The sequence below is a fragment of the Sus scrofa genome, chromosome 4, assembly GCF_000003025.6.
Source record: "Sus scrofa isolate TJ Tabasco breed Duroc chromosome 4, Sscrofa11.1, whole genome shotgun sequence".
In the NCBI taxonomy this organism is placed as follows: domain Eukaryota; kingdom Metazoa; phylum Chordata; class Mammalia; order Artiodactyla; family Suidae; genus Sus; species Sus scrofa.
Genome location: NC_010446.5, coordinates 95,465,541 through 95,491,344, shown reverse-complemented (window position 1 = coordinate 95,491,344; position 25,804 = coordinate 95,465,541). Strand labels below are relative to the sequence as shown.

The 25,804-nt window shown below is 44.8% G+C and overlaps 2 protein-coding genes and 1 non-coding gene across 54 annotated transcripts in view; all 3 read left to right on the top strand.

Annotated features, from left to right (window-relative positions):
• UBAP2L (ubiquitin associated protein 2 like) overlaps positions 1–20,223 on the top strand; it is a 48,679-nt gene extending 28,456 nt beyond the window's left edge. For 12 of the 50 annotated variants that reach the window (XM_021089762.1, XM_021089777.1, XM_021089780.1 and 9 more), the window contains 16 exons: positions 951–1,149; positions 1,732–2,009; positions 2,422–2,594; positions 3,942–4,131; positions 4,849–4,903; positions 5,317–5,491; positions 6,087–6,159; positions 7,215–7,410; positions 7,503–7,591; positions 9,612–9,665; positions 10,313–10,394; positions 11,144–11,361; positions 11,729–11,834; positions 16,707–16,774; positions 17,722–17,919; positions 19,230–19,876. In XM_021089762.1, coding sequence (XP_020945421.1) covers positions 951–1,149; positions 1,732–2,009; positions 2,422–2,594; positions 3,942–4,131; positions 4,849–4,903; positions 5,317–5,491; positions 6,087–6,159; positions 7,215–7,410; positions 7,503–7,591; positions 9,612–9,665; positions 10,313–10,394; positions 11,144–11,361; positions 11,729–11,834; positions 16,707–16,774; positions 17,722–17,919; positions 19,230–19,325 — 2,250 coding nt within the window. In that variant the 3' untranslated portion in view covers positions 19,326–19,876. Of the gene's footprint in view, positions 1–950; positions 1,150–1,731; positions 2,010–2,421; positions 2,595–3,941; positions 4,132–4,848; positions 4,904–5,316; positions 5,492–6,086; positions 6,160–7,214; positions 7,411–7,502; positions 7,592–9,611; positions 9,666–10,312; positions 10,395–11,143; positions 11,362–11,728; positions 11,835–13,433; positions 13,834–16,706; positions 16,775–17,721; positions 17,920–18,333; positions 18,385–19,229; positions 19,877–19,903 lie in introns of those variants that run through there. The other 38 variants (XM_013997060.2, XM_005663391.3, XM_005663381.3 and 35 more) reach the window with 10 other exon arrangements.
• Positions 4,481–4,563, top strand: MIR2411 (microRNA 2411). Its single transcript, NR_128448.1, has one exon. It is a non-coding gene; the product is annotated as a microRNA 2411 (primary transcript).
• HAX1 (HCLS1 associated protein X-1) lies at positions 20,373–23,716 on the top strand. 3 transcript variants are annotated; one of them, XM_021089793.1, is made up of 7 exons: positions 21,044–21,218; positions 21,728–21,981; positions 22,135–22,346; positions 22,814–22,865; positions 22,994–23,100; positions 23,217–23,307; positions 23,456–23,716. In XM_021089793.1, exons 1-7 carry the CDS (start codon positions 21,166–21,168, stop codon positions 23,539–23,541), a joined length of 855 nt encoding a protein of 284 aa, XP_020945452.1. In that variant the 5' UTR covers positions 21,044–21,165; the 3' UTR covers positions 23,542–23,716. The 3 variants fall into 3 exon arrangements, with proteins under 3 accessions (XP_020945451.1, XP_020945452.1, XP_003481489.1); XM_003481441.4 differs by having other exon boundaries at positions 21,052–21,218; positions 22,159–22,346; XM_021089792.1 differs by having other exon boundaries at positions 20,373–21,218; positions 21,728–22,346.

Genomic DNA, 25,804 nt, shown 5'->3' with positions numbered 1-25,804 from the left:
ACGAAGCCCAGTTAGTTGTTTTTGTTCTTTTTGAGCTGTTTAGTAGAAGGTGCAAAGACCTGAATGGCTAAAGTGAAATTTTATATCATTATCATGTTAACTTAATAATCAAATACTGTTTGATTTAAAAAGGTAAAAGGGGAGTTCCCTGGTGGCCTTCTGATTAGCACTTGGTGCTTTCACTACTGTGACCAAAGAATAAAAAAATAAAATATATAAAAGGGGAAACCTCCTTCAGTCATTAAAGAAGTCCTTGAGAAGAAAGGTGGAGAAAGTGATAGTAATGGCAAACATTTTAACGTTTATCACTTTTTTTGAGAGCTTGCTCTGTGCTATGCACACATTAAATGCTTTACACATACTATTCGTGTAATTCTCCTACATCTTTATGGGGTACTACTTTTATTCCCATTTTTAGATTAGGGAAATGAGGTGCAAATTATAAGTAATTTTTCCACGATTTAACCAGTGTTTTTTATTTTTTTATTTTTTTTGGTTTTTTTTGTTTTCTGTTTTTGTGTTTTTGCCTCTTCTAGGGCCGCACCCACGGCATGTGGAGGTTCCCAGGCTAGGAGTCGAATCGGAGCTGTAGCCACCGGCCTACACCAGAGCTACAGCAATGCGGGATCCAAGCCACATCTGCGACCTACACCACAGCTTACAGCAACACCGGATCCTTAACCCGCTGAGCAAGGCCAGAGATCGAACCCACAGCTTCATGGTTACTAGTCGGATTCGTTGACCACTGTACTATGATGGAAACTCCATTAACCAGGATTTGTATCTAGACAGTCCTAGTCCAGAGTTTGTGCTGTAATGGACTATTCCATTTTGTGACATTCTTTACTTGTCCTATCTCTACTGGGTCTTAACCCAGACAGGTATCTCTTTTGAGTAGCTGAACAAGGTTGCTGGCTGTGAATTTCTCTAATCTCTGTTTTAATTTACAGGTGAGCATGTTAGGGAAAGGATTTGGTGATGTCACTGAAGCTAAAGGCGGCAGCACCACAGGCTCCCAGTTCTTGGAGCAGTTCAAGACTGCTCAAGCCCTGGCTCAGTTGGCAGCTCAGCATTCTCAATCTGGAACCACCACCACCTCCTCTTGGGACATGGGATCCACCACACAGTCCCCGTCGCTGGTGCAGTATGGTGAGAAAGATGGAAAGTGACTTGAATTTTTTTAAGTATTAGAGCCTTACTGCCAAGAGGCTGGTAGGAGTAGGGAGTGGAGAATGTGTCCTGAGGTGAGGATAAGGGCAGCCAGCTGGCTAGTTTCCCACAGTGATAGGCGCAGTTCTGAAAGTGGGGGATAATAAAAAGTTGAGGCTATAGATCTCTTTCATCAAATTGAGCCATTTATGTAGTTGCAGGTTTCTGTTGATCTAGGGATGTTTTGGGTTTTCCCTAGGTTTGTCTCTAGTATTTAAAAACATATTGCCATTAAAAAATTCATGGATTTTGCCATTTTAGGACTTTAAATACAGGCAATTCCTAGATTCCTTCCTTTTGTAGGCATGGTAATAGTGTTGATTCAATTGGGTTCTACTTAAGAACATACATGACCCAATGATTGTCGCCTGTAGAAATGAGATTAAATCTTAAAAGAAGACCTGTTCTCTATGAGATTCTGACCCCTCGGGGTCTAGTTCACGGCTTTAGAGCAGGGTAATAGCATTTTCTTGAGGTTCACAAGTGCCTCTGGCCTCAAACATGCTGCATTTCCTCATGCAGATTTGAAGACCCCAAATGATTCAACAGTGCACAGCCCCTTTACAAAGCGCCAGGCTTTCACTTCATCTTCAACTATGATGGAGGTGTTCCTGCAGGAGAAGCCACCTGCAGTGGCTACCTCCACAGCTGCACCTCCACCGCCCTCTTCTCCTCTGCCAAGCAAGTCCACCTCGGCTCCACAAATGTCTCCTGGGTCTTCAGACAACCAGTCCTCCAGCCCTCAGCCGGCTCAGCAAAAACTGAAACAGCAGAAGAAAAAAGCCTCCTTGACGTCTAAGGTATTCGAAGTTTTATTTTTTTTAATTTTTAAAATTTTTTTATTTTTTTGTCTTTTCAGGGCCGCACCCTCAGCATATGGAGATTCCCAGGCTATGGGTCTAATTGGAAGTGTATTCGCTGGATCCGAGCTGCATCTGCAACCTACACCACAGCAATGGCAACACCAGATCCTTAACCCACTGAACGAGGCCAGGGATTGAACCCATAATCTCATGGTTCCTAGTCAGATTCATTTCTACTGCGCCATGACGGGAATTCCTATTTGAACTTTTAGATAGATATTTTTTAGGGCCAAGCGGTGGGGGATTTAAGAATTGAAATTGTATAGGAGTCGTTTGGGTGTATATGTAAAAGTTTCTTATTAGTCTTACAGTAAGTCTGTACTCCACCATTACTTTGTCTTCCCTGCAGATTCCTGCTCTGGCTGTGGAGATGCCTGGCTCAGCAGATATCTCAGGGCTAAACCTGCAGTTTGGAGCATTGCAGTTTGGGTCAGAGCCTGTCCTTTCTGATTATGAGTCCACCCCCACCACGAGCGCCTCTTCAAGCCAGGCTCCAAGTAGCCTCTATACCAGCACGGCCAGGTAGAGAAAATATCTGTCATAAAACATCCTTTATTAGATTTTTACCTCTTTTTCTAAGTCTCTCACTAATTCCTAGAACTCTGGGCACACCAAGCCTCTGATTAAGGGAAAAAGAGCCATTTGTAGCATTTTGTTGAACACTTCATAATGTAGTAACTTAAGTTTATTTGTAACTAACTCTAAACAGAAATATATCCCTTGAGCACTTCTAGAGCGTCCAAACCCAGTTCCTAGAGATGTGTATTCCACCTCTAACAGAGTACCTTGATATCCACCACAGCTAAAAATGCTTCTGACACTTTTAGCCTTTTGGTATGGATTTATGCCTAGGAAGGGTGTAACTTTGAACTCCTAGGAACGAGGTGGCACTAACATATTACATAATTAAAAGAAATCTTTGCAGTAGAACCATTTCTACCTCTTCTGATAGCTATCAGGGGAGGCCATCTTAAGCAATAGAAAATCCTAGAGGCATTTGAGTACTAGGCTATTTTTTTTAATCCTTAGAATTTAAAAATGGAGATGTCTTGCTCTGGTCTACCTCTGTTGAATCATAATTGCCATTAATGCATGCGAATATTTTTAAAGTTTTTCTCGGGAGTTTTACTTAAAAGTGTTGTTGAGAAAGCCAGGAGCTCAGAATTCCTTAAAATGAGTATAAGCAAAAGGTGATTTTTCTCATGCTTAGGGGTCACGTTATGATGGTATCAGAGGAACCAAGAGAAATGAATCCTTTCTACTGACTGTCTTCTAATAACAGCAGAGTGTAGGGGAGCGAGAATTATTTCTCTTCCTTTAAGAGACTGAAAATGGTTTAAACTTCATTCTTAGCTCAGATCCCTGACTGTGTAGGATATGGAAATTCATTCCTAATGTTGTCAGGAAAAAATTGTGGTAGTTTCTTAAATTGTTGCTAGAATTTTTCTTTTTTTTCTTTTTTTTCTTTTTTTTTTTTTTTGGTCTTTTTGTCTTTGTTGTTGTTGTTGCTATTTCTTGGGCCGCTCCCGCGGCATATGGAGGTTCCCAGGCTAGGGGTCGAATCAGAGCTGTAGCCACTGGCCTACGCCAGAGCCACAGCAACGCGGGATCCGAGCCGCGTCTGCAACCTACACCACAGCTCACGGCAACGCCGGATCGTTAACCCACTGAGCAAGGGCAGGGATCGAACCCGCAACCTCACGGTTCCAAGTCGGATTCGTTAACCACTGCGCCTCAACAGGAACTCCAGAATTTTTCTTTTTGATTGTAAACAACTCATTCTAGTAGTAGATCTCCACTGTTTCTTTAGTATCAGTGGAGATGTGTTCTATTCGTTTCTCTGAGATTTTCCTTTTCCATTTTTCACAGTGAATCTTCATCTACAATTTCATCTAACCAGAGTCAGGAGTCTGGTTATCAGAGTGGCCCAATTCAGTCGACAACCTATACCTCCCAAAATAATGCTCAGGGCCCTCTATATGAACAGAGATCCACACAGACTCGGCGGTACCCCAGCTCCATCTCTTCATCACCCCAAAAGGACCTGACTCAGGCAAAGGTATTGCCTTCACAAGCCCTTGGGCATTGGTTAGGAGAATAGTGGACAAAGTCCCTTAAATATCAGTGTTTTCCTTCTTAACAAATGGTACTAAGATACCTCTGAAGTTCTGGTTGAGAAGCTGAATCACGTTTTTGTGGTAGGTGAAATAAAAGTTCTTTTCAGTAAGCTTGGAGACGTAGAGCCCAGAAGATCATGCTTTTTGTACTTAAGGTTCATTCTTTCTAGTAGAGTCAGTCTCATGAACCTGTTTTCTGTTCTTGGAAGATCTAATTTATAGACTTGTGAATGCATATCAGTAGACCTCGCCTTGCTGTGTCTTGGCTTGGTGAGGGGGACAGCATATGCCAGAGGCAATGTGGAGTGACTGTCAGATGCAGCCATCAGAATAGGTGATTTGGCTGAACTGTCATACTCCCACATCCTCCACCAGGGATCACTGGATTTGGACCTTTCCTGCATCTGTTTTGGGTTTGGGATCTCTTCAGCAGTTTGGGTGCTGCCTTCTCTTGCCTTGGGTCACACAGGGTTGGTATATTTTATATTTGTTGTTCTTAATTTTTGTTAACTTTGGAATAGTCTGCATTATGTTAATCCTTTCATTAACTGAATTTCTATGAAAGGTTTGTTGACAGAAAGTAAGTTGAGGTCAGTGTGCAACTTGACCTGTTCACTTGATTTTGTCTATTTCTTACTCTTTGTTTTGTTTTGTACCAGAATGGCTTCAGTTCTGTGCAGGCCACGCAGTTACAGACCACGCAATCTGTTGAAGGTGAGGGTTCTCCAGGTTTTTTTCCTCTCACTTGTAGTGTTTCTCCTTCCCTTTCAGTATTTTTGCATTTCTGAGATTGTCGTGAAAAGAACCCCCACCTCAATGATTAAAACTACTGGTTATAGTCTTAGCTTGTTTCTTTCTACCGTGTTGTTTAATCTCAAAATTATGTTTAAGGTTTTTGTCTTAAAAACAGTGATAATCCCCCTGATTCCCTTTATTGGACAAATGAGAGCAGTGTTGTGAAATGCTTATTAGAATTTAAAAAAAAAGATTGTACCTAAATGAAAGTGGTCCATTACTTAGTAACTCACACTCTTGTCTTTGGGACAGCCTAGGACTGGCATCACCTCTTAACATCTTGTAGATACTCCCTTTCCTCTCATGAGGTGAATTCTTTTAATTTTTTCCAGGTGCTACAGGCTCTGCAGTGAAATCTGACTCACCTTCCACTTCTAGCATCCCCCCTCTCAATGAAACGGTATCTGCAGCTTCGTTACTGACAACAACCAATCAGCACTCATCCTCCTTGGGTGGCTTGAGCCACAATGAGGAGATTCCAAATACTACCACCACACAACACAGCAGGTGATTTGGGGTGAGGATGGAGGTTTAGCACAGACCTCTCTGGTTCTGTTCTAGTATCTCTGCCTGGCTAGAGACCGTATTAGCTAAATGGATGACCTTAAAAGCTATGGGAAGTAAAGTCAGAGGAGTCTTTTTTTTTTTTCCCTTTTCCAACATCTGTTCTTTTTTTTTTTTTGTCTTTTCTAGGGGTGCACCTGTGGCATATAGAGGTTCCCAGGCCAGGGGTCTAATCAGAGCTGTAGCCCCTGGCCTACACCAGAGCCACAGCAACACCGGGTCTGAGCCGCGCCTGTGACCTACACCATAGCTCACAGCAACACCGGATCCGTAACCTGCTGAGTGAGGCCAGGGATTGAACCCTCAGCCTCATGGTTCCTAGTTGGATTTGTTAACCACTGAGCCACGACGGGAACTCCTCAACATCTATTCTTGCTTTAACTGCTCACTACCCCTGGCTGGCCACTGTTTTTACCATATGATATCAGATCTCCTTGGTCCCATATTCTGCCTTATTTCTTTGCCTGTGTTCTTGACCGAAGCTCCAGGTCAAATAACCATAGCATTATGGCTGATGGCAACCTCTTTTTCCTTATAGCACGTTATCTACTCAGCAGAATACCCTTTCATCATCAACATCTTCTGGGCGCACTTCGACATCCACTCTTTTGGTAAGTGTGATGCTGTAATAGAGGAAGTGTGATTTTCTTACACTTAAAACTATCTAGCTGTAAGATTCTCCAAAGAAGGGACTCTTGAAAATTTCTTTATGAGGTGGCAAAAATGATAGTTGATCTCAGGTTACCGGAAGTGGGTAAAAGGATGTTTGAAGCCAAGAGAGGCAGAAGAATCCAGAAATTGCAGAGCTTTGGACCAGTTTTCAAAGCCCTGAAAGTGACTTTGCTCAATGTGGGTTTTTTTGTTTGTTTTTTTCAACAGTGAAACTGAGTGAGACCTGATACGCTATGATACATTCTTTAAGAACATCCTTTCTGACTGATAAGGCCATTCTCATTCATTGGTCTGGGGTATGCCAAACATGAGTCCTGAAAATAATTAGTGTAAGTCTAGGCATCACATGAAAGTGGAGGCCAGTTGAGAACTTTTGTCCAAACAGTTTCACTGTTGTGATTTATAACAACTATTTATGGAATTAAGCTGAGATGGTAAGGAAGAAAACAACTTCAGAAGGACCCGTTCTGGGCCACGCTATCTGGCTTGTCAAAATTCTGGGGCAAGGTAATGAGGGCTGAGGCTTTCTTAGGATTCTCTCTTTCCTCAAGTATATTATTTCAGGTTTAAATTTTTGAGAACTTGTACTTTTTTCTAGCCCTTGAACTGGTCTGTTTTCTGAAGTAGTGAAGAGTGTGGGAGTGAAGTCTTTGACGTATTTCTCAGACCTAATCTCTCTCTTACTTCCTCATTGGCCAGCCAGTGTTAGTTTCTGAGGAGTTGTCCCCCACTTGCTTTGCCACCTTTTTCAGCAGGGTGATAACGTGCACTGGGTCTGTTGTTACCATCCTTCCCAGATGAATCTTGGGGACTATGTAGCTGGATAATATTTAGTAACTTCTAAATATTTTGGCAGAGGGCACCTGGTATCCTGCCTCAGCCTTTTTAACTGAGAAGCTGATGTGATATAATTGATGGATGGGCTTATCTTTCCTGCCCTGTTGTACTAATTGCTGTCTCCTCTTCCTCTCTCCCGCTGCTCCCTCCTTTGAAGCACACAAGCGTGGAGAGTGAGGCGAATCTCCATTCTTCCTCCAGCACTTTCTCCACCACATCCAGCACAGTCTCTGCACCTCCCCCAGTGGTCAGTGTCTCCTCCAGTCTCAATAGTGGCAGTAGCCTGGGCCTCAGCCTAGGCAGCAACTCTACCGTCACAGCCTCCACTCGAAGCTCAGTTGCTACGACTTCAGGTAGCTCTGTGTGGAAGGTGGATCAAATTCCTTTGGGACGGAGGAACAAAGTAATTCTGTGACAGGATAAAAATACAGTTTTTCTCTTTTAGGAAAAGCTCCTCCCAACCTCCCTCCTGGGGTCCCGCCGTTGTTGCCTAATCCATATATTATGGCTCCTGGGCTGTTACATGCCTACCCGGTAAGTGAGACTGAAGTGTCTTCTCCAAAAGAAGAAGATGGTGTGGCTGTTCTTTATAGCTCTGGCTTCTGGTGGAAGACTATATTTAATAAATAATGAGTAGTAAATCAGTGATTGTTGCATGTAAGCAAACAAGTTTTTAATCTTTGTGGTTTTGGGGAGAAACTTTTTTTAAAAAAAAGAAGGACCAGAGCTAGATTGGTCTCTCTATTGTGTTATTTTCTCTGCATGAAACACAAATTCTGGGCCTCAGAAACCAAAGGCCAGAGTGTCTAACTGGAATCCCTTTCAGTTTCTTAGAGAATTATTTTCTCTAGCTGGATTGATTCCTTATCTCTAGGGGTCTGTGCAGGCTCTGACCTATCACAGTAGAGTTCCCTGAGTTAGTCTGGGATTATTTTTGAATAGATAACTTAGAGTAGTAGCTTTTTGCTCTGTTGTGTTTTCTATCAGCTTCACATATTCAGTGCCTGGTAAGATGAAGGGTATTTATTTAAAATTAAAAAACAAAACAAAACACTTGTTCTTGCCTTCAGAGTCTACAAGAATGTCATACAAATGAAACATCCAATAGCACTTTCTTTTTTTATTTTATTTTTAATTATCTTTAGGGCCGCACCTGCGGCATGTGGAGGTTCCCAGGCTAGGAGTCCAATAAGAGTTACAGCCGCTGGCCTGTACCACAGCCACAGCAACACAGGATCCGAGCTGCATCTATAGCCTACACCCCAGCTCACAGTAACACTGGGTCCTTAACCCACTGAGCAAGGCCAGGGATCGAACCCACAACCTCATGATTCCTGGTCGGATTAGTTTCTGCTGTGCCACAACAGGAACTCCCAATAGCACTTAAAAATAGTAACACACAGGTGTGTTCCAATTTCAGCCCAGCAGTAACGAACCCCACTAATATCCATGAAAACTCTGCTTTGATGCCTTTCCTTACTCGGTGGAGGATCTGGTGTTGTCATGAGCTGTGGTTCAGGTTGCAGATGTGGCTTGGATATGGTGTGGCTGTGGCATAGGCCCACAGCTATAGCTCTGATTCAACACCTAGCCTGGGAACTTCTGCAAGTACTTCTCTAAAAAGACCCCCCCCCAAAAAAAAAAGGCAATACACTACCTTAGTTACCCAGTAGGGTAAAATGTTAATCCTCTGTGAAGGAGATAAATTTTTTTTTTTTTCAATGGCTGCACCCTCGGCATATGGAAGTTCCCGGGCTAGGGGTGAATAGGAGCTACAGCTGCTGGCCTATATCGCAGCCACAGTAATGGGGGATCTGAGCCGCATCTGCAACCTACACCACAGCTCAGGGCAGTGCTGGATCCTTAACCCAGTGATCGAGGCCAGGGATCGAACCTGCAACCTCATGGTTCCTAGTAGGACTCTTCCACTGTGCCACAATGGGAGCTTCCAAAGGAGATAAATTTTTTTTTTTTTTTTTTTTTGGCCATTTCTTGGGCCTCTCCCTCGGTATATGGAGGTTCCCAGGCTAGGGATGTAATCGGAGCTGTAGCTGCTGGCCTATGCCAGAGCCACAGCAACGCAGGATCCGAGCCACGTCTGCAACCTACACCACAGCTCACGGCAATGCTGGATCTTTTATCCCACTGAGCAAGGCCAGGGATCGAACCTGAAACCTCATGGTTCCTAGCCAGATTCGCTAACCACTGAGCCAAGACGGGAACTCCCAAAGGAGATAAATTTTAAGCCATGTTTTAAAAGCTGTAGGAAACAGACTGGTAGAACAAAGCAAGCTATTCATGTATGACTTATGACTTGTGTGTACCCTGTTGCTACACAGAGGCCAGTTAGTTGAATATGTAGGTTAAAGAAAGCTTTAAGACCTTCCATGAATCATGTAATCTCTTTGTACTTCTTAAAAATGAAGGAAATAATCTATGACCTCTTTTTCCTTGGAATGAGGGTGATTGTTCTTTTGGTTTATCTTGTCTCTAAGCTCCTTGGTTTGCTACTATCATGATCAGTCCCCATTTAATACATATTTGTGTCTTTTAGCCACAAGTATATGGTTATGATGACTTGCAGATGCTTCAGACAAGATTTCCATTGGTGAGTATGTGTTTATAGAGCTTAGGAAAAGGAATGGATCTTAAAATTAAAGTTTGAGTTATTCCAGATACTAGGTTGATAAGTCACAGACTTGGCTCTTTCCTAGCCAATATCTCCATACACATACTTTAAGATACATTAGAACGTAGGGGCCTAGAGGCTGCTTCTAACAGAAGGTAACGTGTTTGTTTGTTTTTGTTTTTTGTTTTTTTAATCAGATTTGTGGCATCTTTGAAGTAAACACATTGTAGTCTGATCTATAGCTCAGAGTACTCTGGAGCTTTTAGAATGCTTCCTGTATGTCTCAAATACTTTGATGAATTCTAGAAAGGAAGCTCTGTTTTCTCGGTAGTAGTAGATTTTTAGGGATAATATCTAGAGGTTTGAGAATGTTATTGGTACTGATGGACTTTTGAAGTGTTTTCCAGTGGGCATACCCGTAGACCTTGCCTGACTGTGCCCATGGCCAGGCAGGGGGGACAGTGTATGCAAGAGTCACTAGGAGTTTGTGCTAGCTCTAGCCAGCTTAATCAGTGGCTGGATAAATTGCAATACTCCAACATTGTCCTGCTTCTAACCCTGTACCACATGTCCTCATGCTGGGAAGTAAGTGACATTGAGTCTCTGCTCTGTTATTTTTCTTGTAGGATTACTACAGCATCCCATTTCCCACCCCCACCACTCCGCTGACTGGGAGGGATGGTAGCCTGGCCAGCAACCCTTATTCTGGTAGGACTGGATGGGGCTGAATAAAGGGAAACTGTGTTAGCATTTGTGGCAGAAACCTGTTAGTAGAGGGAAGGGATCCAGTTCTCCCCTTAAGATCTTTGGCGGAAGTACAGAATGGATTGATAGACTCAGAATCCTGCTAAAGATGGGCATGTGGCAACTTTGGTTCTCATCCCACTTTCTGTTGTCTCCCTGTGATTCCAGATGATGTCTTGACTTCTCTCAGCTATTCTCCAGCTCTTTCCCAGAAGTATTGTGGTCAAACTGGCCTTCCTCTACTCATCTCTGCTCCTGTTTCCTAGTCAAATGGCCATCTCATTGCCTTGCTCAGCCATGGACCTTCTTTTTTTTTTTTTTTTTTTTTGGTCTGACCTGTTGTCTTTATTGACCTATCATTGTTTTTCAAGTCCAGTATGGAGTGTTCCTCATGAAGGGGAATTGGAGAGGAAAAGAGGGTGGGCTGGGGAAGAGATGAAAGAACATGGGTGGGCAGAGAAAATATACAGAAGCTTTATTCTGGGAGCCTGTCTCTGCCACAGCATTGCACAGTCATGCAGTGTTAGTCCTTGACTAACTATGCTGAGTATGTGCTGAGCAATGCTAAAGGGAGTCACGAAGACATATAATTCAAAGAATTGAACGTACCAGTCTTTGAAGGCACTCCTGGAATCTTGTGAGATCAGAAGAGATAATTCTTTGTTAGCCTGGGGAGTGATAGAGGCAGGTACATTTAATCTCTCCTGTCACAGGTGACCTCACAAAGTTTGGCCGTGGGGATGCCTCCTCCCCAGCCCCGGCCACAACCTTGGCCCAACCCCAACAGAACCAGACGCAGACTCACCATACCACGCAGCAGACATTCCTGAACCCGGCGCTGCCTCCTGGCTACAGTTACACCAGCCTGCCATACTACACAGGGGTTCCGGGCCTCCCCAGCACCTTCCAGTATGGGCCTGCTGTGTTCCCTGTAAGTACTTGGCCTGGGTCTTTGCTTGTGGTGAAGAATCCTAACCTTGGACACTATCCTCGTTGCTTTCAAGGCTAAATGACTTGTTAACAATGAATAAGGAGGAACAGTTTTCACCTCTGGCCTGGGAGAGGGAGTGCGGCTGGAATTGGTGGTATAGGGATTCTAGAATTAGCTAAAGGGGGAATGTGATCCTATATAGCTTTGCTTCCCTCAGACTGTCATTCATTCCCTGAGCCCATTTCACTAAGCAATCTGAACAGCCTACATCAGAATGGGTAGGTGTCTGAATGCTTAATATCTGGAGTAGGACAGGTAGGTACTCTGCTGCTGTTTCACCATAGTTCTGGCCTTTTTTGCTCTTCAGGTGGCTCCTACCTCTTCCAAGCAGCATGGTGTGAATGTCAGTGTGAATGCATCAGCCACCCCTTTCCAACAGCCAAGTGGATATGGGTCTCATGGATACAACACTGGTAAGCTCACCTTGACCCTGGCCGTCATCGGTGCCTGTGGGATGTGATTAAATGAGTTTCAGGGAGGAAGGTTTGGTGCTTGAGGAAAAAGGGTTGGTGTGGGTATTCTGCTGCTCCATGTATGATTGTTAATGTTTGACTGATTTAGGTATCTGAGCAGCACCAACAGAGGACCTTAAAACTAGAACATGTGTCCAGTTCATGATGGAAATGCCCTAGGGCACGAGTTGGCTGTTAGAATATGTTGGCTGGCCTAAACTTTGGGTGGGAAGCAAGAGGCCCCAAGATTTTACTGAGATGTCAGCAGAGGCAAATATTAACATCTAAGTACTGATAGTAAAATAGGGGATGTATTCACTGAATAGAAGCATTAAATGGGTTCTTAGCTATCATGCTACGGTAGGTTTGGCTTAGATCTCTTTGATGGAGTTCCTGTCATGGCTCAATGGTAAAGGACCCATCTAGTATCCACGAAGACCTGGATTCGATCCCTGGCCTCGCTCAGTGGGTTAAGTTGCTGCGAGGTGTGGTGTGGGCCAGCATCTGTAGCTCCAATTCAACCCCTTGCCTGGGAACCTCCATATGCTGCCGGTGGGGCCTTTAAAAAAAGAAAGCAAGCCAAAAACCAAATCTCTTTGTAGTACTATTTTTCTCACGTGGCCCCTTTTTATTCCCTAGCTAGAGGGCCTAAGATGAGAGAAAGGAGGAGGGCATGACTGCTCTTTAATAGGGGGAGGGTTGGACCTTAAGGTTCCTTCATCTGTGTAGCTGGTCTCTTTGTAAAATGTGTTTGCACATCTGATGGCAGGGAGGGAAATAGGGAAATCCTTTGATGGGGGCTGACCAAAAAGATACTTAGCTTATCCTTTGCTCCCATACCTGACACCTATTCCCCATTTTTGGAGAAGAGGGAGTAAGAAAGAGTCTGAATAAAACAGTTCCTTCTACTTTTTTCAGGGCCTTGTTGAGGTATGTGGGGAGGAGGTGGTCGCTACTGCTTAGAGTTGGGGTTGAGGGTTGTCCTTTAAAATTCTCAGCTCAATTAGGGTTTCATGGTGATTTGGATGGAGCTGTGTCTGTGCTCTTTACCTTTGTATAAGCTCCAGGTAGTTAAAATTGTCTAAGGTTTTTAGTAATTGGGAGACTCTGAGCTGAGCTAAGAGGGCACTAGGTCTGGGAACTAACAACCAGGTGGAGGTTTGAATTGTGTTGTATGACTTAAGAGTGGGTCAAAATTCAAACTAAAGGAATCCTGAAATACCGCATTGAGATTTAATAATACCTAGACTCCTTGTGGCTAAGGACCCCCTCTCACTAAGCAAGGTCCACCCTCATCCTTGGTGGGGAGGATTATAAGCTTTTGACTTGGAGTAGCACTATTCTGAGAATATGATATTTAGGGCTTAGCTGGGCCAGGTTCAAGAATTTTAAGAGGTTAGATGACTGGTAATGTAAGAGAATGACGCACCTGATTTTGGAGCCTCATACCTCCCTTAAGATTTCAGAAATCTCCTATAACAGCCCTTTTGAGAACCCCTAGTTCCCAACCCCTCATCAACCTCTAAATTCATTTATTTTTATGTATTTGATTCCTTTTAGGAAGAAAATATCCACCCCCTTACAAGCATTTCTGGACGGCAGAGAGCTAATTTGGCCCAAGGCTGGGGGCTGTGTTTTGTGTGTGTGTATAAATTTGCACTGAAGTCTTGTTTCAGAAACCAGACCACTGAGGAGAGCCTGCCGAGCTGTGGCCATGGCCTGCGTGGCTTGGGGAAATGAGTTGGTGGATACCTTCTGGGCTTTTGAACTTGCCCTTCCCCCATTTCCTCTCCCCCATGTGTCTGACCCTGTCTTACCCATTTTGAATCCAAGCGGTGCAGCACCTCCGAAGCATCAATGCACACACCTGCTGTTGCTTTTGATTTCTGGAAGGCATGTAGTTTCAACTTGTAACAAAATATTTGTAGTCTTCAATAAACTGTGGTATTTCTTTAGCTAACTCTGGCGTTCTTTCCGTGCATGTCTTTCTGGACACTAGGAGCCAATGTTGTGCTGTGGTTAAAGGGTGGAGGGTGGCTTTTTCAATCAAATCCCAGCATAGCCAAAGGACTTTGAACTTTTCATATGATGATTTTATTAAGGTGGGGGATGGGAAGCGGCCTCAGTTCCCAGCCTGTTGATAGGTTGGTAAAGAAAGCTCTTTGTAGAAAATCTCCGATTCTCCATGCTTATTATAGCTCTTTACTTTTCCACTTAGATCTTCCCCCTTGTCTCTGACATAAGCAGAGGGGAAAGGACAAAAAGGTTGTGTCACGTCATTGTGAAAGAGATGGTGTTCAGAGCTGTTGTTAGGGGAGTATCTTCCAAGGCTTAATTTCCACATCTGGTTTCCAAAGGCCAAGTGGTGGTTGAGATCTGATAAAATCTTTAGTGACCAGCTAGTTGATGACTCAGGCTGTGGAAACTGTTCTAGCCTGGACCATTGTTCTTAGTCCCTCGATGGCTTTTCAGGGATTGTGGATTATTAGTCGTTTTGCACTTGTGGGTGTAGCCAAGAATGTGTAGGAGAGGTTTGGTTAGACATCTCCTTGACTGTGGAAATTCTCATTCCCTCTCAATCCAGTTGCCCTACACCTTCAGGCTTTTGTTCATAAGAGTTAACTTGAACATTGAGAACTCCATCTTTGATTAATTGGAATCCCAGACATTTCACTTTCTTTGTATTTGTTCCCAGCCCTCTGGAGTAATTTTGTCCTGTGAATGTGCCCAACTTTCCCAGGGTGTGCCATTCTGGGAGAGATTGGTTCTTGTTTCTCCTCCCTGCTGTCCACACTGTCTTAGTATGATCATCCCTGCTTATGAGGGATAACCAGGGAATGGTGACTCTTGGAACGAAAGCAAGAAAACTCTGTAGTCTGAGCAGCTTTCTAATTACTGGTGAGTAGCAGGTAGGGAAACCAATGCCCATTATCTTCTAGGGTGTCACATACTTAACACGGAGGCCATTAAGGATACTACACGGAACATTCTCTTTTCTCCTGCATTTCCAGTTGTTTCAACCAATAGCCCAATTAAGGCCTCTAGACTAGAAGCTGGTTTTTAGCTAGCCCAGCCTCTGGACGGAGTGAGACCAGAATGGAACCAAATTCCTCCCTACTACCCAGCTTGAGAATCAGCCATTTCTCCCGTTCTGTACGGGACGACCGAAGGGTGTCAGCAAGCTCTGTGAGCCTTTGCAGTAAAAATAAAGATCACTGTCTCTTCTGGTTTCCCTCAAAAATGTTCTATTATGTCTATTAACACCTTACTCAACCCTTCCCCACAAACCTCCTCATTAGCTTATCCTTTTCCATAAATGAACTCCTGTTTTAAAGTGATGCCTGTTACCAGTGGTTTGCCAGATGGGCACCTGGGGGTTGAAAAGGGAGGGCGATAAAAACCTACCCCATTAGTTCTTGTGTGTTGTCCCTTTCTACTTTAGTGCCTTTGGAGTGTAGAGTTGATACTTTGGAGATGGAGAAGTATTTTCTCATGCTTGGTTTCTGTAGGTCTGTTCTTACCCTATTTGGTATTTGGTCATCCCTGGAGCTATATCTGGACTTGTGATGTGGGAGGGTTTTCGAGGGTAAGATAACCCCTTCTATTGAGAAGATTCTAAACTGGCTTTCCAAGGTGGGCTTAGTTTTGAAAGCTGCCTTTGTCTAGGCATTGGGAGGACTTGGGTTCTGGAGTCATACTCCAAGGAGATTGCTGTTGAATTGTGGGTGACTAGAGGATTCCTCATTTGTGATTTGGTTAGTTCAGTGCTTTTAAAAAAACTCTCATCAAAGTGCTCCTAAAAACAGAACGATCCAAAGACATATTTTCTGAGTTCTTTCTCGCTTCATGAGAACAGATCTTTTAAATGCATGTTTTAAATTCCTAGTTAAATTATTTGCCTCAAATACTTGAATACAATTTCTCTAGTAAGATGCTTTACGTAATGGCTTTTTCCTGTCCTTGATTTACTGCCCTATGTCCCAGGAGGTAAATAAAGCATGTGTATTTCAGCTTAAGGAGTACAGATTAGAATGAGGAATCGTACTATTTTGGTTTCCTTAAAATTGCAGTGATGGGAGGGAGTTTTCCAACAAGGAACAGAATAGTTGCTGGAGTATAGACTCTAGCTTTTATCTCATGGAAAGGCTGAAGTTGTAAACTAGAATGACAGTTGGATTTTGTGTTCCACCTAGGCTGTAGGAGATAGCCTACCCCGTCTACCTTCCTTACCCTTCTCTCCTGCCCATGCTTAGTCTTAAATTGTGAAAATGGAAATTCACCTTTGTGTCAGCTCTTTAAAGCATAAATCTGTAACTTAGAAATGCCAGGACTCCAGGGAAGCCAGACTGAGTAAACTGAGAATGAACGTACGCTGGGGGTTGAATCGGACTGCTCCTCTGCTACTTAACTTATGCTTACTTTATGGAGTATGGATTTTGAGCCCATTGAGAAGCAGGACTGCAGGACTGAGTGGCGTTTGGGTTGATTGATTTGCAGTGGATGTTAGAAGTTTAATATATTTCTCTTGGGCTTTGGCAGAGAAGTGTTTTGAAAACCATATGCTAGTGAGGTTTGGCTACATTCCCTAGTCCCCTTACAAAACAGCACACCTCACCCTCACATAGATATTTAGCACACATCTGGAGGGCAAGAGAACCCTTAGGGAGCCTTTGTGTCATGAGCTCTTATCCCTCAGGACTGACTGGAAGCTGGAAAACCAGACCAAAATTCCCTTGCAGTGCTATAACTAGAAAGGCTGCACACATCACCTCCCAGGGATGGGGCCAGGCAGCTAGTTGAGCTAATCCTCCTATCTGTTTCCTCCTCCCCCAGGTGTATCAGTCACCTCCAGTAACACAGGCGTGCCAGACATCTCGGGTTCTGTGTACTCCAAAACCCAGGTAGGTGCCTGGCTCTGGGTAGAAGTGGAAAAAGAGAGATGGACATAGAGGAGGTGGAGTTGGAATGATAGAAGTACAGTGAGCAAGAACAACCCTACGAGAGGTGTCAGGAAACCCTTCCTGCTAGAACATGAGTGGGCTCTAAACTTCAGTTATTGGAGAAGTTTAAATTTAGCCTTCTGGGAAAAAGCAAGAAAAATGTTACAGGAAGGTGAAACGTGGTAAATGGTCATACATCATGGGATGTCCTGTGCAACTGTCCTGGCCCTTTACTTCCCGCTCTCAACCTTTGCATAAACTTCCAAGAAAACAAATTTGGAATGAATGGAACGAAGTTTTTTCCATTCTTTCTAAGTATATCTATAACAGAGTGGGAAAGATATAACCCAGTAACTAAAGTAAGGCATCTGAGTTGTCCACAGATTCGTATTGTGTTGCTTTTTTCCCCCACCACCATAAATAATTAAAAATTTGATATAAAGTATTATGAGTTATGGTGGAATGCTTCATGACTGAGACCATTAACACTCAAAATGCCTCCATGTGTATTCATTTCTTCTGAAATATCCAAGGAGTTCTAATTTTTACCCAACTCCGGGGTGTCCTGATTTGTGCTAGGGGTAGTCAACAGATTTCTCCATGTTCATGAATGATGTTGGGTTTTACCGAGTGCTTTCACACTGTCCTCTCATTTGGTCCTTACAGCTGAGAGGTCAGTAGCATCCCTGATTTATGTACAAGAAAACCGAGGCTGAGAGATGAGTAGTTTTCTCTGATGATACAGCCAATTAAAGGGGAGGGCTGAGGCTCAGTATCTGACTTCCTGTGTGTTGGTTCCTTCTCTGACACCATGCTGCTTTCAGAGGGTGGGGGATCTTGGGATCAGAAGTTCCTAGGATTTGTTTGCTGATCCTTTTTACTATCTCTCAACCCATTCTCCTGGATAGCAGTCCTTTGAGAAACAAGGTTTTCATTCCGGTACTCCTGCTGCCTCGTTCAACCTGCCTTCAGCCCTAGGAAGTGGGGGGCCCATCAATCCGGCCACAGCTGCTGCCTACCCACCTGCCCCCTTTATGCACATTCTGACCCCCCATCAGCAGCCGCACTCCCAGATCCTTCACCATCACCTGCAGCAGGATGGCCAGGTAATAGCCCTTCCCCCTCTCTCCTTTCCCTTCCTCTTCCTTCCTATCCCTTGAGACTGCCTCCCCTTTCCTTTTCTTACCCTTCCTCACCACCACCTCACCCAATCCTCCCCAGCGCCAGCCATGGGCACACAGCACATACAAGACACAAGCGTACATAACACGAGTGGCCGGCAAAGGAGATGTCAGAGAAGGGGCCAGATTGAAACCTTTTTTGCCCAGTCCGTTGGTGCCTTTCTCCTCCACCTCCTCCCATAGCACAGTTGTCCTCCTCCCATCTACCTGGCTCACACCTCCCCTCTTACCTCTCCCAGCCTTCCCCCTTCCCTGACATTATAGCTTTCCCTTCTAATGGTGGAGTTCTATTGTCAAAGTTTGTCCCTTTATTTTCCATATATCCTGGTTCTGCCTCAGCTACCATATTTGCAGATGATTCTCTGTTGCCAGCGCCAGCAGGAGGAGCAGGTAATGAAACTGAATGATGATATGCTTGAACCCACTCCTTTTCAGTCCCCATTTCACCTCCACAGTTCAGGGAACTTGAAGAGAAAAGATTTCATGGTCACAAATCGGGACACACAAACACAAACACCTTGCTGAGCTCTCTGGCCTCCCGTTCCTCTCTTGTCCTCCCCTCCTCAGTGCCTTCTATTTCTTTCTACCCTTCCCTGACTCTTGAAACACTTGGTTACTGGAATGGAAAGGATTCTTGGGGCAGCATCTGGAGCCTGGGGCCTCAGACTGTGACTTTTGCCTTATCTGAAATGGGCTCTCGATGTGATGTGGGGGTGGGGGTGGGGAGCCATGGGGTGATGCAAGTGACCTCTCCTCCTCTTGTCATGGGGGCTGTGGAGATGGAGTAAGGGCTTCCTTGCTCCCAAAGCTAGCTCTCCAAATTGAAAAGATCAATGAAAGCGAAATTGCCTTGTGATCACTCATCTCCAAGAGGCCATAATTCTCTCTAGAGAGTAGCCTTTCTTTGGAGCAGGGGAGGATGGATTTGGGGGCGTGGGGAGAAGGTGGAATTGAAAATGAGTAGAACGGATTCACTATCTTGTCTCTAAAAGTATCCTGCCCTCTTTTCATCTTTCCCTTATTTGAAGTTTGAAAGTGCTTTTTTATTTGCCAGAGGTGCTCTAGCTGCTGTATAAATCAAATTTCCTATGGTTGCAAAAGGATAAGCTTCAGAGTAGCTCTAAGCAAGGGGAATGGGAGAGTAAAACAATTTCCAAATCTCCACCTGAAGATGTCACAAATTTGTCCCACTAACTAGACTTTTCCTCCCCATTCATCCTCCCATTCCCCTGCAGACGGGCAGCGGGCAACGTAGCCAGACCAGCTCCATCCCGCAGAAGCCCCAGACCAACAAGTCTGCCTACAACAGCTACAGCTGGGGGGCCAACTGAGGCCCTGACCCTCTTCTCCCGGTCCCATCTTCTGAGAGGGCTTCTCAGCCTGGCAACTATGGAAACAGCATCAAAGAGAGAAAGGAATGTGGGGGGGTTCCGCTGCCCCCCACACCCAGCGGCCCACCCCATGCCTCAGCTTCATGTCTGTCCCATTCCCATACCATCCCCACTCTGTTGTATGTATTATAGGATTTGTATTTTCTTCTTTTTTTTTTTTTTCCTTTCCTCTCCTCCTCCCCTCTTGCATTCAAGATTATGAAACTTTGCTGTGGGCCCTGCCCTTCCTTCTCCTCCTCCTGTTCACCCTGGTGGTGTGGGTGAGGTGGGGAGGGGGGACCCCCAAATATATATCAGCCCAACAGCCCTAAGTCTCCTCCTTTATTATTAGGAAACAAAACAACAACAACAAAAAATGGTGTCATGAACATGAACAGCATTGTCAGATGAATTAGTTGAAGTGTTTTTTTTTTTTTTTTTTTTTGTACTGTGTCTTCAAATTTAATGGATTAATGTGTCTTGTATATATAAAAAGAAAACCTCTACCTTCAGCCTCTGCCCATTCTTGCTCCGTCTAGGATATCCTCAGTCTCGTCGATGACCAGCTTGGTGAATAAGTATTACTGTACCAACTGGGCCTTCTCTAGCAGGCCCCGAAGGCAGTGGAATAAAATGAAATCTTCGCCCTTTAAGAACTCCGACCTTAATGTGCTAGTATCTTGCCCCTGAGGGGGTTCCCTTCCGTTCTCCCCTAAGAATTTCACGGCGTGGCCTGGAAAGAATCACTGCAAATCTTCATTTTCTCCAGATCTACAGCAGATTTTAGGCGGTGAAGGGAGTGGAATGGATAGCAGATACTGGGTGGAACGGAAGAGGATTAAATGAAAACTGAAAGAAATGGCTTTGCAGAATCAGTTTAATTAAGATGGGTCCAGGCAAATGAACTGGAAAGAAATGAGGGCAACATGCACTGTTGTTGGCCAGCAAATCTGAAGCAGTAGTTCTTGACGCTTGAGTGCTTTCATTTCACATAACTAATACCCAGCCCCTGAAAAGAAGTCTAGAGTCAGGCCAGGGTTAGGATGGGGGTGGGGTACAGGGAGGCAGAGGCTTTGAAAGTCAAATGATAGGAAAAAGATACTAAAAGCCCCCAATTTTTCCCTCCCAAGAGTTCCCTTGCTCTCTTATGAAGTCTTTAACCTGCTGGTTGCAGAGCTTGCCTGGAAGAATTAGAGGAATTCTTAACAGCTGGAGAGAGAAGTCCTTGCGTTCCCTGAGTCTTTTTCTTTTACTCAACTCTGGGGAAGTCACTACATTAGAAGGAGCTTGATGCAACGTTTTGTCCATCCCTCTGGTATCAGACTTAATTGGCTCAGTCAGGAAACAAAACCGAGGCGGGTCCAGGAGGAGTCCATGGGTGTAGTGAGCCGGCGGTGAGGGAGGGCCTTGGTCCAGTTCATTTGTGCGGATGGGCTGCCCTCTGGCGGCTGCCTCCGGTGCCATCCGGCGGCGTGAAACCCTTGAGACACCCTGTCGGACCGACCGCATTGGTCGGCAGAAGGAATTGGCTTAGGAGTCAGGTGACTGTTGGAAAACGAAAATTAAGTACACCCACTCCCTTCACAGGGAACAGGTGGGGTAAAAGAAAAAACCTTTCGAATTCGATAGGCCTGCCCCGCCCTCAACCACGCCCCGCTTACGGTCGTTTTACGACAGTGTCCGACCGATCGCAGGCTTGCTTTCAGGCAGCGTGGTCTGACGCTTCGCTCAATTTCCGACGGCGTAGCTTTGGTTTCTCCCCCCGGCTTTGGGGTTCGAAGGTTCGAGTCCCACGACGGGAATGAGCCTCTTTGATCTCTTTCGGGGATTTTTCGGCTTTTCTAGACCTCGGAGGTGAGAATGGGTCCGGGTCAGATAAGGGAGGGGGATCCGCTGAGGGAAGCTTGACCCCTGACACACTGTTTTTGGAAAAACATCCTTTTCCCCACTCATGCAACTCCTGCGGAGAGGGCAGAAGTCACAACATTGAGCACACACCCCGCGGCAGTAACCAAGGCAGTCGTTAAGAGGAGAAACAGGCGCTTAAACGTTTCTCCGTTCTGGGGTGATGCAGCAGGGGCCCAAGTGTGGGGAAGACAATGCAGCTCTGGGGAAGGGGTCAGTGAGCGAGCGGGACCTTGGGAGAGAGGGGAGGGGTTGGGGAACGCTGAAGAAAAGCTGAGGGGAAATGTTTGGGGGAGCCGCGAGGCGAGGACTGGCTTTGATAAAAACAAAACAGACACGATGGCCAGTTCTCTAACGCTCGCTTCAGCTTTCCAGTTTCCTACTCTTGTCCACCATTAGCTGGTTTTATAGATTAAGTAGTGCCGAAATCTTGGTGGCCAATCTGCATCCATCCCCAGCCACAGAGATCCCTTTTTTGGAGGGATGACTCGCGACGAAGATGAAGATGATGAAGAGGAAGAAGCCACATGGAGCCAGGGGAGCTCGAGGTTTGAAGGTCCCCAGCCTCCCGAGGAATTTGGCTTTGGCTTCAGCTTCAGCCCAGGAGGAGGAATGCGTTTCCACGATAATTTTGGCTTCGATGACTTAGTACGGGATTTCAATAGTATCTTCAGCGAGATGGGGGCCTGGACCTTGCCTTCCCGTCCTCCTGGTGTGTGGATGTCCCTGGGGGAGAACCTGTGGTTTCTGATGGGTCGATGGGTGAAAAAAAGGAGCCTACAGAGAGTAGTTGGGGGGTGGGAAGAGAGAAAATGGATGATTTCAAGATTTAAAAGAGCCCAAGATCTTTCCCTCCCACCTCCAGCATCCACCTGCCACCTTTCTGCAGAACTTCCAGGTCCTGAGATAGAGACACCTGGTGAGAGACGGCAGGAAGGACAGACACTTCGGGACTCAATGCTTAAGTATCCAGATAGTCACCAGCCCAGGATCTTTGGTGGGGGCCTGGAGAGTGATGCAAAAACTGAATCCCCCAAACCAGTACCAGACTGGGATTCCCAGAGACCTTTTCATAGGGTGAGTACATCTGGGCCTGCAGTGAGAGCCTGTGGAACAAAACTGCAAAGACTGGAATCCTTATTGGAATCTGACAGATTTGGGTTGGAATCCTAGACTCTCCACATAAGAGTATTTATCTGTTTTCTATATTAAGCTTTTTGTAGGATTTTCTTGGGGGGGGGTGAGAGGAATGGAAGTTCTTTTTGTTTAAAAATATATATATTGGTTGAAATGATTCTTGGACAAGGCAGAATTATAGAGGTAGGCTAAAGTATCAGTACAGGGATGGTTTTTGGTAAAGAGTTACATAGAACAGCTAGGAAGGAGGGAGGGGCGAGTAAATTAAACTATTCTGATTGGGATTATTTCTCCTGAGCACAATAGTTTTGGAACTTGGCAAAACTTTGGGTTCTGTTACCCCCCCCCCCCCCGCCCCGCAAGTTTCAGATTTATGGTGCCATTTGACCTACTTTGGCTTCTTCTAGTTTGATGATATGTGGCCTGTGACCCCCAGTTCTAGAGCCAGAGAGGATAATGGTGAGTCTGGAGGGAGAGGACATTTACCAGCCCTTTGTTCCCCCTCCCTGAAATTTCTTCCTGCCACACTTGTCCTCTTTCCCTTGGACTCTTTTTATTTTTTCCTGTTTCCTCTCTTGTCCTTCTAGATCTTGATTCCCAGGTTTCCCAGGAGGGCCTTGGCCCAGTTCTGCAACCCCAGCCCAAATCCTATTTCAAGAGCATCTCTGTGACCAAGATCACTAAGCCAGATGGGGTGAGTTGGGAGAGAGGAGTAAAGGGAACTGTGGTCAAGAATATTCTGGAAATGGGGATCTATGTAAAGAAACCAGTGAACTCAGTTTTAGTGATGTACGGGACATGTCCTTGTAGACAGTAGAGGAGCGCCGGACTGTGGTGGACAGTGAGGGCCGGAAAGAGACCACAGTAACCCATCAAGAGGCAGGTGACAGTCCTAGAGATGGTAAGTGAAGAGTATGAATCAAAGGGGTCCATCTCTTAATTCTTTGGGAAAGGGAAACCCTTACTGTCCTATGCTTTAATATTATTCCTATCTTATGCGGCTGCCCAGTCTCTTTCACTTAGCCTATGTGTGTCACTTTTTTCCTTAGGTCCAGAATCAGCAACACCTCCATCCCTGGATGATGCCTTTTCCATCCTGGATTTGTTCCTAGGACGTTGGTTCCGGCCCCGGTAGCCTTGTGAACCCTCAGAGGCCTTTAGGTTCTTTCTCTCTCCCACCCTTTGCCTGCTGTCAGTGGGCTTAGTTCTTCTCCTGCCACCTCAGGGCCTTGTGTGTGTGGAACAGTGAATTGGGGGTATGTTAGTATGTCACTCACCCTAATGACCAATAAAACCTTTATTTATGCTAATCCCTTGGCACTGGTTTTGTCAAGGTTCTTCTACTTTCTTATACTGTCCAGTACTTCTGAAACTTAACTTGGCCCTCAAGAACTTACTTGTTAATTTTTTGTTCCACTTCCAAAACCTGATTTTGATAAGTAAGGGTCAAGTATTAGTAAAACACTATTTTCCTTATGAAGATAACTAGTGATAATTCCGGGAAAATTGCTCCATGAGGATGGATCAGATTGAAAAAACGGAAGTGTGTGTGTGGAAGTATAGGTGAATAACTACTTCTGTAGGTGTGGGATTTCTATGATTGGATAGTTCATGAGATAATTCAAGGAAGTTGAACAAGTAATATTTTCCTGTACTGGCTGTTTTAATTTTTTTTGTATATGTTAGTAAAAATACAGCTAGTAAATATTGGTCTCTTCAACAAGTGGTGGTGGGAAAGCTGGACAGCCACACATAAAACAATGAGATTAGAACATTCCGGGAGTTCCCGTTGAGGTGCAGTGGTTAACGAATCTGACTAGGAACCATGAGGTTGCAGGTTCGATCCCTGCCCTTGCTCAGTGGGTTAAGGATCCAGGCGTTGCCGTGAGCTGTGGTATAGGTTGCAGCTGTGGCTCTGGCGTAGGCCGGCGGTTCCAGCCCCAATTAGACCCCTAGCCTGGGAACCTCCATATGCCACAGAGTGGCCCTAGAAAAGGCAAAAAGACAAAAAAAAAAGAACATTCCCTCACACCAGAAAAATTAAAAACAAAAAACTCAAGGCCTAAATGTAAGTCATGAAACCATAAAACTTCCCAAAAAGAACATAGACAAAATACTCTTTGACATAAATCATAGCAAACTCAGACTTGGATCAGACTCCCAAGGCAAAATAAATAAATAAATAAAAGCTAAAATAAATGAGACCTAGTTAAACCTAAAACATTTTGCACAGCAAAAGAAACCATTAAGAAAGTGAAAAGACAGCCTGTGGGATGGGAGAAAATATTTGCAGATGATGCACCTGACAAGGGTTCTTAATGTCCCAATATATATGAACAGCTCATACAACTGAATATTTTAAAAAAAAAAACAAGGAGTTCCTGTGTGGCTCAGTGGTTAACGAATCTGACTAGTATCCATGAGGACGCAGGTTCAATCCCTGGACTCAGTGGGTTAAGGATCTGGCGTTGCTGTGAGCTGTGGTGTAGGTTGAAGACTCAGCTCGGATCCTGTGTTGCAGTGGCTGGCAGCTACAATTCTGATTCGGCCCCTAGACTGGGAACCTCCACAGGCCTCAGATGCAGCCCTAAAAAGACAAAACAAACAAACAAAAAATGGGCAGAAAGGGGTTCCCTCATGGCTCAGTGGGTTAAGGACTCAGTGTTGTTACTGCTGTGGCTCTGGTTACAGCTGTAGTGTGGCTTTTGATCTCTGGCTGTGTGCTTGACCAGAAAAAAAAGTCTTGAACAGACATTTTTCTAAGGAAGACACAGCTAACAAGCCCATGAAAAGCTGTTCATCATTGCTAATAGAAAAATGCAAGTCAAAATCACAGTGAGGGGAGTTCCTGCCTCAGCTTAGTGGAAACAAATCCGACTAGTATCCATGAGGGTACGGGATCAATCCCTGGCCTTGCTCACTGGGTCAGGGATCCAGTATTGCTGTGAGCTGTGGTGTAAGTTGCAGCCACGGCTCAGATCTGGTGTGGTGTGGCTGTGTTGTAGGCCAACAGCTATAGCTCCAATTTGACTTCTAGCCTGGGAACTTCCATGTGCCTAGGGTATGGCCCTAAAAAGAAAACAAAAAACAAACAAAAAAAAAACCTACCATATGATCCAGCACTTCCACTCCACTCCTGGTATATATAGCTGGAAAAAACTGAAAAATACTAATTTGGAAGGATAACATGATGTACCCCAGTGTTCCTAGCAGCACTATTTACAATAGCTAAGAAATGGAAGCAACCCAAAAGTCCATCAACAGATTGGATTAAGAAGTGACTGTGGAAGTTCCTGTGATGCAGCAGAAGCAAATCTGACTAGGAACCATGAGGTTGCAGGTTCGATCCCTGGCCTCACTCAGTAGGTTAAGGATCTGGCGCTGTCGTGAGCTGTGGT

Coding starts and splice junctions, on each gene's coding strand:
- HAX1 (XM_021089792.1), top strand. CDS start 21,166: ATGAGCCTCTTTGATCTCTTTCGGGGATTTTTCGGCTTTTCTAGACCT. Junction 21,219..21,727: donor GGCTTTTCTAGACCTCGGAG/GTGAGAATGGGT, acceptor ATCCATCCCCAG/CCACAGAGATCCCTTTTTTG. Junction 23,308..23,455: donor AGGTGACAGTCCTAGAGATG/GTAAGTGAAGAG, acceptor TTTTTTCCTTAG/GTCCAGAATCAGCAACACCT.